Source organism: Protobothrops mucrosquamatus, unplaced genomic scaffold (genome assembly GCF_001527695.2).
Source record: "Protobothrops mucrosquamatus isolate PMUCROS unplaced genomic scaffold, P.Mucros_1.0 scaffold1118, whole genome shotgun sequence".
NCBI classification, from domain to species: Eukaryota; Metazoa; Chordata; class Lepidosauria; order Squamata; family Viperidae; genus Protobothrops; species Protobothrops mucrosquamatus.
Window position 1 is genome coordinate 73544 of NW_015387336.1, and position 15875 is coordinate 89418.

The following is a 15875-nucleotide window of genomic DNA, read 5'->3' on the forward strand; positions in this document are numbered from 1 at the left end:
TAGTGGAACCTAGAAGAGATAGCCCAAGTCATCAGAACTAAAACTTTGGATGGAATTAAAAATCACTAACTTTTCTTTTTCTCTGTCAGCAGGGAGGTTTAGCTATCTTTTGTTCTAATCATTTGCTTTGTAGATTCTTTACAAATTTGTGAAACAATGCTGTTCCCCCGTTGTAATCCCTAAATTGAATTCCACCATTTCTCATTTATTTACATAATCGAGAAATCTGGGCACACAGATGGATGCAGACCATTGCTGGTTGAAACTGATGTGTGTGCGCGTGATATCTGGATCTAGTTTCCATTCTTCACATTGCAAGGTTTCTGACACAATATAGGTGTACGTTTGTTGCAGCTTTATTAAGTGAAGATACTTTGAACTTGATGGTAGATGCACTTTAGTTTTTCCTATAGAGAGAACTGCTAAGACCACCAGAAAGCAATGCTTTAACAAACGAACAAGTGGTAACAAATGAACAAGTGCTCAGTTTCAACAGTCCTCCAATTCACCATTGTATGGGATTTATACTTGAAGATTATCATTGGGTATCTTGCATCTTTGATCTAAATTCATACTCTTAAAGGAAGAAATGGTACACATTTCTTTGTGGGGTGTATTACAGGAAGTTTAACTCACTGTTTCTGCAACTATTTAAATATAGTAGGTAGGCTTACTGCTTATCACTCTTCAATGAAGCTCCATTCCTGCCTGGAGAAGGCTACAGTTCATTCTACACAGATGATTCTCCTCTTTTATTTTATATTTTTTAATCCCGCCTTTATTATTTTTATAAATAACTCAAGGTTGAGAACATACTTAATACTCCTTCTTCCTCCCGTTTTCTCCATAACCACTCTGTCAAGTGAGTTGGGCTGAGAGTGACTGGCCCAAAGTCACCTAGTTGGCTTTCATGTCTAAGGCCAGGACTAGAACTCACCATCTCCTGGTTTCTAGCCCGGGTGATGCACTAAGCTTTCTAGTGCAATCCATAACTATAGCTGTATCTATCTCAGTTCATCTATCTGCTCTCACGGCGTACTGCATTAGAAGTACAATCGTCTTTTTCCCTTATTGGGTTTTCAACTGCCAATAAGGGTTTAGCAAGAGGGAAACGCTACTATACCTGTTGGATCATATTGTGGAAGTTGAACCACCCATGAAAAGGCAATGTAGTTGTGTAAATAGTTTATTCAGTCATATGCCATGAACAGATCAGAAAAGTAACATGAATTGCTTTTATAAAACACCTATAATATTGCTAAGAAGCAGATCTATCTACTAGATAAAAGATCCAAGAGAACATGCCAATATTACAGCCTATTTTGTCATATTGAAGTATTGCAGTGTGTTATGAATTCTCTTGCAGGTGTTTATGGGACCTCAAATAATATTGCTGAGCTGGATATTACTCAAATGAAAAATATTAATCTTCCATCATGGAAAAGATGTAATCGTGGCATGTTCTCTTCTGCATGTCAAATATACATTGCTGAATTCTGTCAGCATGTTGGCAGTTGTTTAAAATAAATTTTCTGTAAAGAGACAAGCAAAGGTTAATGAAACAACTTTTGAGCCCCAGACTGTCCATTTAGTTAAATATAAAAACAAAACTATAAGTTAAGAACATTCAGATTGTATAGCACAGGTTGATGCATTTTTAAACAATATTTACAGTATTACCCGAGACTAGAGTGGGAATTAAAGAGAAGTGTAAAAACCATAAAAAAGCACCAATTTTGTAGCAAAATATCTGTACATTTAAAAACATTATCATATAACTACACATTATCAAAGGAATATGGGACCTTGACCAGTCGTTCACAGAAGCACAATATAAAAAAAAAAGAATTAAGTGGTTAAATACTATACAATAAATTTTACAATTAACATAATGATGCAGTGCTACCAGCAATGTGAAGGATGTAGGCAAGATGATTCTCTTATCTTCCAGTTTTTTACTTTGGAGGAAAAAAATTCAAGGGTCCTACCTTGAAACAATATTGATAAATAAGACGGTAAAATTAGCTTAAAGCTTAACATATGAGCATCCCAATCCAAAAAGAGGATATCTAAGCATTAATCGTCTGAATTTTCCAAGTATATCTAGGAGAAGGCGTGGCAGAACCTAGGGCGGACTTAAAAGAGGAACCAGTCTAGAATCCATACGTAAGCCACAAGCAAACTAAGTCCAACTTCTTGAATTCTGTTGATCCTTATCTAACTCCAAGCAGCTGTTAACCATTAGTTAAGCATATTCCTGTGCATGGGCATTAGTAGTAATGAATCAATTGAACTGGACCTGATCTGATCTTTCGTGCCTGACAGTATCCAGCTGCACTGCATTACATTCAACAGTTTGTGTAACCTGAATGTTAACTGAAGGCAATCCAGTGCAGAAACATTGAAAATGGATTGGTGCAAAGAATAAATGGAAGTGAACTACGCAATTTCCTTTGTAACAGAATCCCACAGCATTCCTGCAATGTTACCCTAACCTTGTTAGTAGGGCACTGCCTTTTCACCATTTTGAGAATTGAGCAGTTTGTGATCCTTATGAATTCTAATACTGATTATTGAGAAGTTAATACCTTAGTGCTAATTAATAAATATCATTGTTACCCCAGGGTTAGGGTTAAGGTTATGCTTGCCACTTTTTTAAAAAAACAACAACACAATAACTGTGTGCAGTGTGCCCATCCTCTGCAGCTATATCCCCTTGTTTTACCTTTACCATCCAGTGGTGTGTACTAGGTAGAAGTTGAAAACAGGCAACTGTGTATTTAATCTAAATCCCATATTATTCCCACATTGTATTTACAGCAGAAATCCCTCTAGCTAAACCAATTAGCTTTAAATCTTGTCAACTGTATTCACATCTCCCTTAACATTTGCTTTATGGATATTTCCCCCCAGCCTTAGAGTGAACTAAATGTTCTTAAAGGGTCCAAGTTATTTTAATATCTTTTGCTCCTTTATATATGATAAAGTTCTTCTCCATGCATACATGTACACGTATGTGTGTGTATATATACACCCACATGTATATAAACACACACATACACATCTATATAATGCTAGTAAGTGCAGCTGAAGCTCAAAATTAACTCTTCAAAGTGTTCAGGAATGTACTGAAAATATTAAAAAAAAAATCTACAGCAGCTCTTATCAGAATATTCCCTATTTACAACCTGTTATGAAATAAAAAAGTCCACTGAAGGCTATTTACTAAACCGTATGTAACAATAACAAAAAAAAATACAGTATGTATTTTACATTTTGGTTAAGAACACTGAAGAAATTTTATTGGTGTAAAAAGTTACCCAATCAAAAAAAAAAAAGTCCTATTGCTTTCAATAATTTGAGTAGGTCCTTGAAATTTAGGCACTTGGTAGCTACAGTTGTATGGCCAGCCCATTATAATTTTTTTTGCTTTAAATTTTTTATTTTTCATTCCTATGCATTTTCAGTCCTTACTGAGCCCTTCAGAAGACTAGTTAAAGGAATTCCGAACAAGGCCATAATGAAAATGGCCACATAAACAGAGTCCGCGTGGTGAGGAAGCGATCAAGGGCACTTTCTACTGGTTTGCTGGCGCAGTTTCTCCCATCTGGCTCACATAGCCAGTTCAGCACCATTGACAGCACGTAGGTTCTGATCGTCAACACGCCGCCGGACGCTTCTCCTCACCGCATCGGCTCGTCGGTAAGGTTGGTTTCTAAGATCTGTGGGAAAACAGTGGAGGAGTCAGAAGCTGACCAGCCCGATTTTGGATCCAGAGAGGGAGGGTCCTGCTGGCAGCCCATCAAAGCAGCTTGAAGCCAAGGAGAAAAGGGACCACTTAGGATTCACAGAGAACTGAGCAAAGAGCATAGAGGGGCCTATTTTCACCACCTACTAAAAAAATGCAAGGAGAATTTTTCTTTCTCTTTCTTTCTTTCTTTCTTTCTTTCTTTCTTTCTTTCTTTCTTTCTTTCTTTCCTTCCTTCCTTCCTTCCTTCCTTCCTTTTTGCAAGCCTATGCTGGGGACAGAAGCTTCTGATCCCTTGATGGCAGCTCCACTTTGCTATTTATGAAGCAGCTGTAGGAGCTGTTTCTCCTTCCATCCTTGCCTCTCCTTCCTGAATACCTCCACAAGTGGAAGGCTTTCATCAGCTCTTTCCTTGCAGAGTAAATCACTCTCTGGAAGAAAGGTCTCCCATCACAGGCTCAGCCATGGGACATCAACCCAAATCTTCACTAATGATCTCCCTTAGAAAGAAGGAAGAAAAGGGCCGATGATCCCACAATCCCAGAAGGGAGGGAGAGGAGAAAGGAAAGATGCTAGTAGGGACAGCTGTGACTCAGTGTTAACCTCCACTGAAATCTGGGAGGCTGCTGAGCTCTTCAAAAATTCCTCCTTCTCTTCCTCCTCCTTCCATTTTCTATTTATCAAGGGATAAATGCTGTTCAGTCTAAAACTATATAGATATACCTCAACAGAAACAAGAGTGACAAACAAGCACTACCCTTTCTCTTTCTCTCTTCCCACAACTTATCCCAAAGATCCTTTCGTCCATGTGTCCTATCTTCCCAAGCTACATCGAATTTCCCAGCTAAATTGGCTCTGCCAATCCCAATTCTAACAGGTGAGCTGACAAGAGTAGCAAAATAAAACAAAATAAAATAAACCAGGGGCTAGTAAAGGCTCTTGTTACTGCCGAACAGTATTATTAAGAGCAAAATAGGTAAATCTCGCAGCTGGTAAAAGTGATGATTCGCCATTTTCATTTCCGCCCGATGCCCCAAGGGATCCCGTAGTGAATCCTCTGCTGAGAAAGGACATTATGTTGACTTCGGATGACTTGCTAATACCTCGTCTCACCTTAAGGAAGAGGAGTGGGAATTCAGCGGAGAGCTCTAAGGCCGTGAGTAAAGCCTGAGATCAGGTTTACGCTTCTTCTGAGCTACAGAAGTGATTGAAAACATTGCGCTGTAGGTAGGCTAAGAAAGTTTGACTCCTAGTGACTTCGTGGATGTCACTTGGCAGTTTTAGTGGCAACTTATAGCCTGCCATTCCCTTCTGCCAGGATGTCTTCTGACCTCTCAGTCTAATCTACAGCCCTGTTTTTCGTGGGGGTCTTTGTGCCAAGAACTAACCAGTCCAGGCCCTGTTTAACTTCTGCTGTCTGAAAAATACTTTCACCTGCTGAGATGTGGTATAGGTTGTGTTAGCATCTTAAGGGCCACCTCACAGGTAGAGCTGGTTTGGTCCCGATTCCTGTTCTTAATAAAGTGTGTGAGTAAGGCTGATTGGCGTTTTCTTTCCATTACAGCAGTGCCTGGATCAGGAGCTCACCATCCTGATCTAATACGATTAGTAACCCCAAAGCCAGGTCTTCCCAGGCTCTTCACAAGTGAAGCAAATGAAGGCAGTGAAGGATGGGGCAAATCCCTCCTTTTATCTTCCATCAACAAGATTTCCTAAGATTTTTTTTTTCTACACACGTAAGAACTGTCCGCATATATAAAATGTCTGTTCTCTGGTATCTGCTCTGCCGGATTCTTAAGTCCAAGATAGATGAGATCAATACATTTCGGGATGTTTTGAAGGGGGAAAAATATGTTTCCATTTGACATTGGTCTTTTTTTCACTTGGCTGCCTTTCCTACGCCTCACTCACTCTTGGAAGTCTGCTTTCGTATACTTTGCTCAGCTCTTGAGAATCCCCGCTGTAACTGAACCTACAACCCGAAACAGCAAGAATGTAATAATGCCTCAGTCCTGGACCAGAGGATTCAGAAGGAGCGGCCAAGTTCTATGGGAGAGGCATTCAATTGGTGACAATCACAAAGTGATTTATAACTTTATAACTTTATGCATGACAGACTCGTGAGGCCAGCGTGATGTGCAATTAGTTCACAGAATAAGTTGGGGGGGTTGTAGTCACCATGAGTTTGTGGTGAGGGGGGGCACAGAGGGAGGCTCAGCCAATTTCACTGTATACATGTTATACTTTGATAATAAAGGGTTTATTTATTTGTTTGTTTGTTTGTTTATTTAAAGTCTCCCCCAAAGTTCACATAGGCCAACAACTTCCCTAAGGCCAAGATAAATAGTTTATTGCCAGGAAGCAGGTCCAGCCCATTTGACTTGCTGGCCCAAGTAGAGGAGGATTGCAAATCAATGATAATTGATCACAAATCAATGTCTGCAGGTGAATCTCTGTCTCTAAAATGTTTCACAGGGTTGTTGTTGTTGTTTTTTTGCACAGTAGCATTCTCTCTGGCCTTGGTGGTTGTGCATGTGAAACAGTCACCACCTGACTTCTCAATATTTTAAAGGGGCATGTGCTTCCCTCCCCCCAACTTAATGCTTATCCCAGGAAAAGATTTCATGAGTTCAATCTCTATGCACTGGGATTCCCTTGGAGAGGGATGGGCATTGAGGCCTGCAGTTCCTGTCCCCCGCCCCCTTATGCTGGTCCCAATATCTTCTTGAGCTCCCAAACATCTATAGACCTCCAGATCGGATTCTGGGGGTGGAGGGGAGAGTTTATTTTGGAGGCATTTAAGCCATTAACATGTTCTTGGAAAGTCCTTCACCCACTTTGGTGACATCATCAACTATCCCTGTGGAACATTTTGTAAAGCAAGAGTTTTGCATGTAAAAAAAAAAAAAGTGGTCCGCTTCTATAAGAGCAACTCAGCTGCTGGAATCTGGGAGAAAGTTGGCAGCCTTCTTTTATGCCCCCTCTTCCCTCCCTCTGCCCCTAATATAGGCCAAGACATAAAAGCACAGGCAAAGCACCCCTCCTTTTAGAAGGCAATGCAGAGATGAAAGAGAGAGCAGCGATCATTGATCAGTGCTACAAGTGAAGGAATCCCACCTATATGGCACAGACAAAGGGTAGAATTGCTAGATGGCCCAGCAATGCTCCCAGGCCTTAACTGGACACAGGTCCTTTCTGTTCCTAGGATCTATCTTGCAGCAAATTTTGTGTGGCATTCAGAGAGAGGAGGAAGCTAAATAAAAAGAGATGCTTGCCAGCTCTGTGTATCCTCCACCACCGGTGTGCTAGAAGAAATCCTTACCCTCGAGTGAACATTTGGAAATTTAGTGATATTATTCTTCTTTAAGGCTAAACAAGAAGGGGAAAAAAAAACACAGAATGAAGGTTAAGTTTAAAATGGGATGGAACATGACGAGCAACTCAATTCAGTGCCCCAAAGCAAAGCAAAACAAAACAAAGCCAAAAACCACACTCCGTTTTAAAGGTCCAGCAGGTTAGCAAAAAAATAAATAAAATAAAAGCAAGAATGAGTGAAGCCAAAAAGTAAAGAAGATTAAACAGAGAAAAATACAGCCCACCCTAACCATTAGCCAATTAAACTCCAAGCTGCTTTGAACATTGGCTCCAGAACAACCAGGCAACATTTTCATTGGAAAGAGCTAGCAGGATTTGGACAGATTGTATCGCTTTCTTTTATACCTTCTGTTGTTATATCAAAGGCGACAATATTAACAGATATTCAACCGCCACTTTGTAACAGTTTACATCAAAAGATTTCAATGCATCCAGTTCCATGGCAATCAGCTTGGGATGTTTGTTATCCAGAGACAATTTAAGACAGATTGTGGCCAGCTTTGTTTTTTCAAGCAGAATAGTCTTTGACTTTCTCCTCCACCGTTGTTAATCCTTGGTGAGCTAGCCTGAGATTGGTTTAACATTCATGTAGATCTTCTCACTTCTTAGCTCAAAACTCAAGGCTGCTTGTGATTGGGGTTAATCTGGTTCCTGATTTTTACTTCGAAATTTTGACTTTAAATTTCCCAAATTATTAAACCAAGAACAGCTCCTGTGTTTTCTTAAAAGTAGTATTCATATAGAGGCATTCGTAGGTTTTCAGCTACATTGGCATGGAACTGGAGCTAACACAGTTATGGGTCTGGCAGGATAAAAATGGAGGGAGGGAAAAGAGTTTGACATGCAGACACCAACATGCAAGCAGTGAGTAGAATGACGAATATGAAAAAAATGCTTTTGCAGATCCCAAACCAAGTTCCCCCCCCATCTCCCAAAATTTAACTTTTCTTTTGAGGTGTACAGCATTTCTCTCCAAAGTGGGCTACAGTGATTCTGATCTAGCCTGGGCAACTTGCTGTAACTAACTTTTCTTGAGCTCCCAAGAAAGCCATCAAGGGTTAGGAAAATTACTGAGAAACAGGTATCCCGTGAACGACTCCTTAACTTCCTATTTTCCTAGCCCTTATAGCAGGTACCATGTGAGCCGCAGAAAAGACACAATTACATTGAGGGAACTCATATACTAGATCTGAAGCATCTCTACCCACTTCGGATCCAAATACTGCATACCTCTATTTCTCATACAAACATGGCTTATTACTTCCAGATAAAGGCTTAATACCAGGAGTTATGCAACAGTGATCAATTTACTAAGATCAAGAAGAACCCAAAGTAGAAGAGCATACAAAAAATAAAGGGAATTGTCTGTCATGATTATCGCTACACCCCTCAACAGTTGCTTGTAAATTGAGTGGAGTGGCTGGCAGCACAGATTTCCCATATTGGCTATTCTATGGCTTTTAGCAACTAGACTGGAGGAGTGTCCAACGTTGGCAAGTCCATAACTTTAAGACTTGTGGACTTCAACTCCCAGCCATGATGGGTAATTCTGGGAGCTGAAGTCCACAAGTCTTAAAGTTGCCAACGTTGGATACCCCCGGGTCTAGACCCTGAAATGAATGGGGTGGAATAAGCTTTCACATGGTGGGTGGAAGGGAGCAAACCATTACTGGCAGACAGGAACGTGCAGGGAGATGATGGTCAGGGAGATGGTCATGTAAAACGTGATTCCACAGGGATGCCAGACGTTACAGACCCCATTCAACACCCCCATTGCCGTAAAGTGGAGAAATGTGAAAAAAAAAACCTACAGCAACCTTTTATTTTTTAAAGAGGATCAGCTGTGAAAGAGGAATAGTTTAGTAATGGAATTCCTCTGTGAGAACAGGTTCGCAGAAAAACCGAGAGCCACGCTTGGCCGTTCGGGCAGTAAAGGGCACCGTCTTCAGCACTGCATGAAAATAACAGCCAGACAAGACAGAAGACAGTAAGAAGCAAAGATCTCTTGCATTAGTATACGATTAGTGTTTTATTAAAGGCACCCTGCAGCAGATCATCTCTCAATTAACCACAATAAGGGTTGTGTGACTGGGTTCCTGTCAAAATACCTTTCCACCTTGATGGCAGCCACTGGGTTTTTTTATATACTGCTTTGTCTCAGCTTCCCTTTGCGGGTTGATGTTCCCTCTCCCTGCTCCCCATAAATTGGGGCTGGATCAATTCCCGTTGCACTTTCACGCTTAAAGCCAGTTTGACTTTAAAGACTCCACAGAGAAGTTCTTGCCATTCTAGTGGAGTCTTTGCAGAACATCCGTGTACCTACCTACCATCTGTACAGCTAGTTGTGTATACTTATTATTGTGTGGCTACAGTAATATAGTAATAAATATTTCTTGCGCTTCTCTGTACTCATAAGCGTAGTGCCAAATACAACATTCAGAAAAAGTGGATGGATGACTGCCAATGTAATAATAATTAAAAAAAGGTAAGCTTAAGATATAAAAAGCTTCATCCATTCTGCTAGGACAGTAGAAAGCATGCAAATCAAACTGCAGCAAGTAATGGGTCTGTGTCAGGAATCTTATGTTGTCTGTCCAAGCTGTCTTTCTCTTATCTATTACAAATTAGACCCAGCCATTGTGTCCCTATTGTGTTCAGTTATGAACTGCAAATAAGAGGGTGCATAAAGTTTGTTGCCAGAAGAATACGCAATCCCACAGTTTCATGCAATTCAGCATCTCACATGAAACCATGCCTTCCATTACTCCTTTACAGATAGTTCTCGCCAACTATCTCATTTAACAACTGTTCAAAGTTAAGATGGTGTTAAAAAAAAAATAGCTGTGTGACCGGTCCTTACACCTGTAGTCACGTCATTGCCATTTCTGTGCTTTGCAATTGGCTTGTGACAAGCCGAGTTAATAGAGAAGGCGGAAGTAAAATCGTAAATCATGGTCACGTGACGTTTCGCTTAGCAATCATGGTGCTTAGCAATGGAGTTGTTGGTCCTAAATGTGCTTGTTAAGCAAGAACTACCTGTAATGCTCTTGACTATTAATGTTAGTAGTAATTTTACAGTAATGTGAACTTTTAAGGACTAGGTTAAAACACTAACAGATTTGCAAACAAATGAAACCAATTCCAAGATTTCTCTAGCATGCCTCTGATGAACACAGCAAGACTGTACGGTCTATGGCTTTCATTGTGACAACATGAATAAATACACAGTGATGTTTCAGTGAGACTACTGCCACTAAACAGGCCTAAAGGCCTGAAATTTGACCAACTTAAATTAATGGTGCATCAATTAACGTTCCTACTTGTTATCGTTTACAAGGCCCTAACCAAACAATTAAAAGAGAACACTAGAAATAAATTTTGTGTGTATTGTGTTTTTGAAACAGGCTCTTTGGCGTATGCGGGGGGGCCCCACGGGGGCTTTACCTGTGATGATATCTTCAATAGCGCCATCTTTTCCTTCATAAACATGTCTGTTGTCCTTGACTTGTCGTCGTCTTAGCTCTGCAATTAGTTCTTGCTGCTGTCGCTTAGTTTTATGAGATGGAGACTGAAAGACAGTGGAAGAGGGTTACACCGCTGAGTAAAGATTAGCGCTTAAAGAGACAGTAGCGCTCCTTTCCCTACTAATAGAAACGCTACATCTGGGAGGTAATACAGCTAGTTCTTAGGACTTATGACCACCATTTCCATTGTTAAAACAATTGTTAAGTGAATACTGTCCCATTTTACAACCTTTCCTGCCACAGTTGTTAAATGAATCACTGCAGTTGTTAAGTCAGTAACACCGATATTGAGTGAATCCGGCTTCCCCGTTGGCTTTACTTGTCAGAAGGTCGCAAAAGGGGATCCCGTTTGACTCCCTGGACACAGCAGCTGTCGTAAGTGCATGCCGGTTGCCCAGCATCCAAATTTTGATCATGTGACTATAGGGATGCTGCAGCGGTCGTAAGTGTGAAAAATGGTCATGTCCCCTTTTTAAGGGCCATTTAATGTCAAACTGTCACTAAACGAATAGGTGTAAGTTGAGGGCTACCTACACGGGAAGCTGTTCTATACCAAAGCAGCTCATCTAGCTGAACACAATCGACTCCTGCGATAAAGATTATCAGGGGACTGGAGGCTAAAGCATATAAGGAACGGCTGCTGGAATTGGTATGTCTACTTTAATGAAGAGAAGGACGAGGGGGGACATGATAGCAGTGTTCCAATATCTCAGGGGTTGCCACAAAGAAGAGGGAGTCAAGCTATTCTCCAAAGCGCCTGAAGGCAGGACAAGAAGCAACAGATGGAAACTAATCAAGGAGAGAAGCAATCTAGAACTAAGGAGAAACTTCCTGATAGTTAGAACAATTAACCAGTGGAACAACCTGCCCCCAGAAGCGGTGAATGCTCCAACACTGGAAGTTTTTAAGAAGAGACTGGACAGCCATTTGTCTGAAATGGTATAGGATTTCCTGCCTGAGCAGGGGGTTGGACTAGATGACCTCCAAGGTCCCTTCCAACTTTATTATTATTATTTTTTATTATTATTATTATTATTATTATTATTATTATTATTATTATTATTATTATTATTATTATTATTATTATTAGCTACCTGAAGTCTTCCTGATACTTCAGATTTAAATTTGCCTACCAACCAAGAGGAGCAACGACAGCAGCCTTTCCCAGGTTCTCAAAAGGCAGATAATGAATCCTGAATACTCTGTAATGCAAAGCATGTATTTCCCCCCAGTTGTGATATTTTAGTATCTTCAGCCTGATCTGTAACTTAATAGTCTTCTTTGTTAAACTCTTGCAAATTATTTCCTAACTTTGCCACCTAATTTCTAGATTACCTGGAAGCAAACAAAAATAACAAAAGTATTGAGTTGATCCTGAAAAATGAAATACTATTGTTCAAAAATGCCCCCCCAAAAGCCCATTATTTCAACAGGGCAAAAAAAAAAAAAGATTTCTGGACATTTTATGTTCAATGCACACACACACTGTAATTATATAGTTCAGGGGTATCAAACTCAATTTCATTGAGGGCCGCATCAGCATTGCGGTTGCCCTCGGGGTGTGTGTGGCCAGGGTGTGTGTGGCCTACTGGGTGAGCATGGATGGAGTGGGTGTGGCCTACTGGGTGGGCATGGCCAGCTCTACATCGTTCGTGTCAAGGGTGCCTGTGGGGGCCTGGGCAGGAGTGGGACAGATCTGAGGGTCTCTGGCAGAAGGGGGTGGGACCGGGGCAAGTGCCAAGGCATGGTCCATTTCTTCATTCCTCACAAAGGGTGACACTTCCCCAGCATGCACCCAGGGGGCGGGGCCAACATGGTAGGGGCTGGTTCCTCGCTGTTTCCAGATGGCCTTGTGGAGCTAAGACTGAATGTGTTTCAGCATAGATGGCCACCAAAAAATTGTACATTGGCTCCCGGCCAGCCTGGGCCAGGGCCAAAGCAGCGGGGGCCATTCCCTCACTGTTTCCAGGATGGCTTCGCGGGCCACATGAAACCACTTCGCGGGCCGCATCCGGCCCCCGGGCCTTGTGTTTGACATGTCTTATATAGGTTCATAATATTTTTAATCCCGTAAACAAACAGGAAAGCAATCTTGCCACAGTCGCAAATGCTTTAGGCATTAAAATGTTTTTTTCTCTATAGAGATAACTCTCTCTACGGTATATACAACATACTGTATAGAGATAACTCCATATAAATGCTATAGAATAAATCGTATTTACACACCATTCAAAAGAGACAATTAAAAAGAAGGAAATGAGAACACCAGAACACATTCTCTCAAGCAGTCAACATCCAACTAAGCAAGAGGTAATTCCAGACAAACAATCAAGCAGAAAACAATACCCTAATTAAGGAGAAATCCACCCTGCTACAGAGATTGGCAGGGCAAGCTACTACATAGAAACTGGGAGCAAACCCCACGCTCACTTGCAACAATGATATTACCTGTTGGATAATGAAATGTCTGCATGCAAACAACCAGGCCTCTATATAATTGTTAACTAGGTGCTTTTGGTATCGGATATGGGAAGCAATGTACTTGTAGTCCAGGTGATCTATAGCCTGATCCGTAGGACTTGCAAATATACATTATGATAAGTTTTGAGAGAAAGAGAATTCTGGAAAATGCAGGTCTTCATTGATATTTAAAGAAGTTAATTTACCGTTTTCTTGGGAGTTTTTCTTTCAACGTTTCCTCCGTATGTGATTAACTGCACATTTACATCTGTACACTAAGTGACCTTGTTTAAAAATGCCAAAAAGCCCCATTATTTTGGGATAAACTTTGATGATGGACTGGAGAGCACTGCCCCTAGGACCTGAGGTCTGAAACACCTTTTTAAGATTTAGGAGTAATCAGAATGGAATAGGATAGGAATGTGAAACTCTTGTAATTTCCATAAAAGCTTCTTGAATGTTGGTTTCAATATTTTGGAGGCACCTGGGCAGGGGACTTTGGGTACAGAATAAGCCAAACGTCCCCAAATTCTGATTTACCATGAATGAACAAGCCTTATAGCACATGTAAATTAAATCACAGCTGTTTGGCATTATTTGCCAATGAGAACAGCTAACTAGGCAGCAAAAGCTTTTCACATGGCTCATTTGACATAGAAAGTGGGATCTCTGGTTTCTTCCAAGCAAGCCCAAAATTGAAAGCTAAGAGCAAACCATGGCTTTAGAACCAAGAACAGACATCAGAGCTCCTGATTTGTACGTCATAAGAAACCATAGACAGACCTTCTATTTTTTAGTACTAATAATAAGCTTCTAAATCATGAAATGCTTCTACTAGCAAGAAGAACCTAGCAGGAGCAATAAACAAGGTCCATCTAACATCATTACAGAACTTGGGAATTCTGGTTTATTGTAATGTGCAAACGTTCTCAGGAATTGTGACTTCAACAATTTCATCAACGGTTGTCAAATGCTTGCTCGTTTGTTACCTTTTGGTCTTGTTGTTCCAGCAATGCTTCCTGCTCCAGCAGTTTTTCCATTAATGCCTGTTCTTGCTTTTTTCTCAGTTCATTCTCCTCTTCTGCCTGCTGTTAATGTTAAGAAAAACAAATGCACACTGGTAAGAGCTACTGAAATTTCAAATATACAAGGGACTGGTTCATCCAGCAAAAGACCTATCTCTTAGTACAAATTTAATTCAGACATGTTGCCTATCCAATGAGACAAAACCCCATTTCCTGGACCTATTGTTGCATTAGCTATAAACTCTTTTAGAAGCCCTTAAACTATAAGAGACCCAATTGATTATTTGCATGAAATCTCATAAGTGCTGAATGCAGAGAAAAGCACGTCATAGGGATGACAGTTCTTTTTTTGGTTCTTCTTCTCTTATAGGTAAGAATCCCTGATTACTCAGGTTCTTCTCTAGCTCCACCTTGAATGTTCAAATTGGCAGCTCCCTTCAACTGCCCAATACAGAAGGGCTGCATGTTTGCACATAAAGAAGTATATATTAAGGTAGACCACAGATAGTGAAGACAAAAGGAACAGCATGTATGCTACAATTCTAACGAAGTTTTCCCCTACCAAGACCCAACTCAGGGAAATTAACAGTTTGGGGATGACTATAGAATCATCCACAATTGAGTAAAAGAAGGATCACACTGGGTCTTACTGTTTCCACATGATTGCTGCTATCTATCTTGGCTAATCAAATGCTTCTAAAAAACTGGAAGCTAAAAGACAGATCAAATGAAACAGCACCGAACTCATTACTAGATTCACGGTGACAGTTTTGAGAATTTATAGAATTGCCGTCTTCAGCATAATCCCCTTAGACCAGGGGTAGGCAACCTTGGCTCTTTTCTGACTCGTGGACTTCAACTCCCAGAATTCCTGAGCCAGCATGGCTCAGCTTGGAAACCTCTCCCTTTCCCCTCAGCATGGCTGGCTCAGGAATTCTGGGAGTTGAAGTCCACGAGTCATAAAAGAGCCAAGGTTGACTACCCCTGCCTTAGACTATTTGCCTACAAGTCCCATTAACTCTAGACAATTGGAAATTGTGGGATAAGTGGTCAAAAACCTATCCAGAGGCTTCTAGACCAGAGCTGTATTTATTTCAGAATATATTCATGATTTGGTTTACCTTGTAAGCTTTCACAAATCGTACAAAGACTGGGAAGAAGACCGATGGAGGAGTTGTCTTGGGATTTTCTCCAAAATATTTCACAGCATCATCAAAGGCATCCTGTAAGAGAGACACTTTTAAAAACAATTTCCCACAGAAGCAACTATTTTTGTCTTTTGCACTAAAATAACAAAGAGTCAAGGCTTACAGTAACTGATAATCAATTCATTATGGCATATTTATTTCATTTTGTTACACAAAATACAGCTTCATACAATACAATAAATACTGACTGGAGAAATGGACCCAACCCTTAAATATTTTTATACATCCTCATAGAGAATTATATCCTTCCAGGTAGTATATATAACCTTTTAGTCAACCTCTCTATCGTTTTGAGATATTCCCTCTGCTATCACTATAAAATAAGTACCTTCCTGTGATGTCACAGTCTGCTTCAGGAAGTAGTAATTCTCCTTTGGAAGTTTTTAAACCGGGGCTTAACAATTATCCGTCAGGCATGTTGTAATGGAGCAGAGAATTGGATTAGATTTACAAAGGGCCTTCCAATTCTATGAATCTACTTGTTACAGTTGGCTGCTTTTTCTATTATTACTTGATCTCCATGCCTTGGAGAATC

The 15875-nt window shown here is 40.5% G+C and overlaps 1 protein-coding gene across 1 annotated transcript in view; it reads right to left on the minus strand.

The window, feature by feature from the left end:
• Positions 1 to 3653: 3653 nt before the first annotated feature.
• Positions 3654 to 15875, minus strand: part of FMNL2 (formin like 2) — a 123148-nt gene continuing 110926 nt past the window's right edge. Inside the window, exons 24-28 of the mRNA XM_015820317.1 lie at positions 15254 to 15355; positions 14097 to 14195; positions 10568 to 10691; positions 7071 to 7117; positions 3654 to 3722 (exon numbers count right to left, since the gene is read on the minus strand). Of these exons, the coding sequence (XP_015675803.1) occupies positions 3684 to 3722; positions 7071 to 7117; positions 10568 to 10691; positions 14097 to 14195; positions 15254 to 15355 (411 nt within the window). The 3' untranslated portion in view covers positions 3654 to 3683. The remainder of the gene's footprint in view (positions 3723 to 7070; positions 7118 to 10567; positions 10692 to 14096; positions 14196 to 15253; positions 15356 to 15875) is intronic.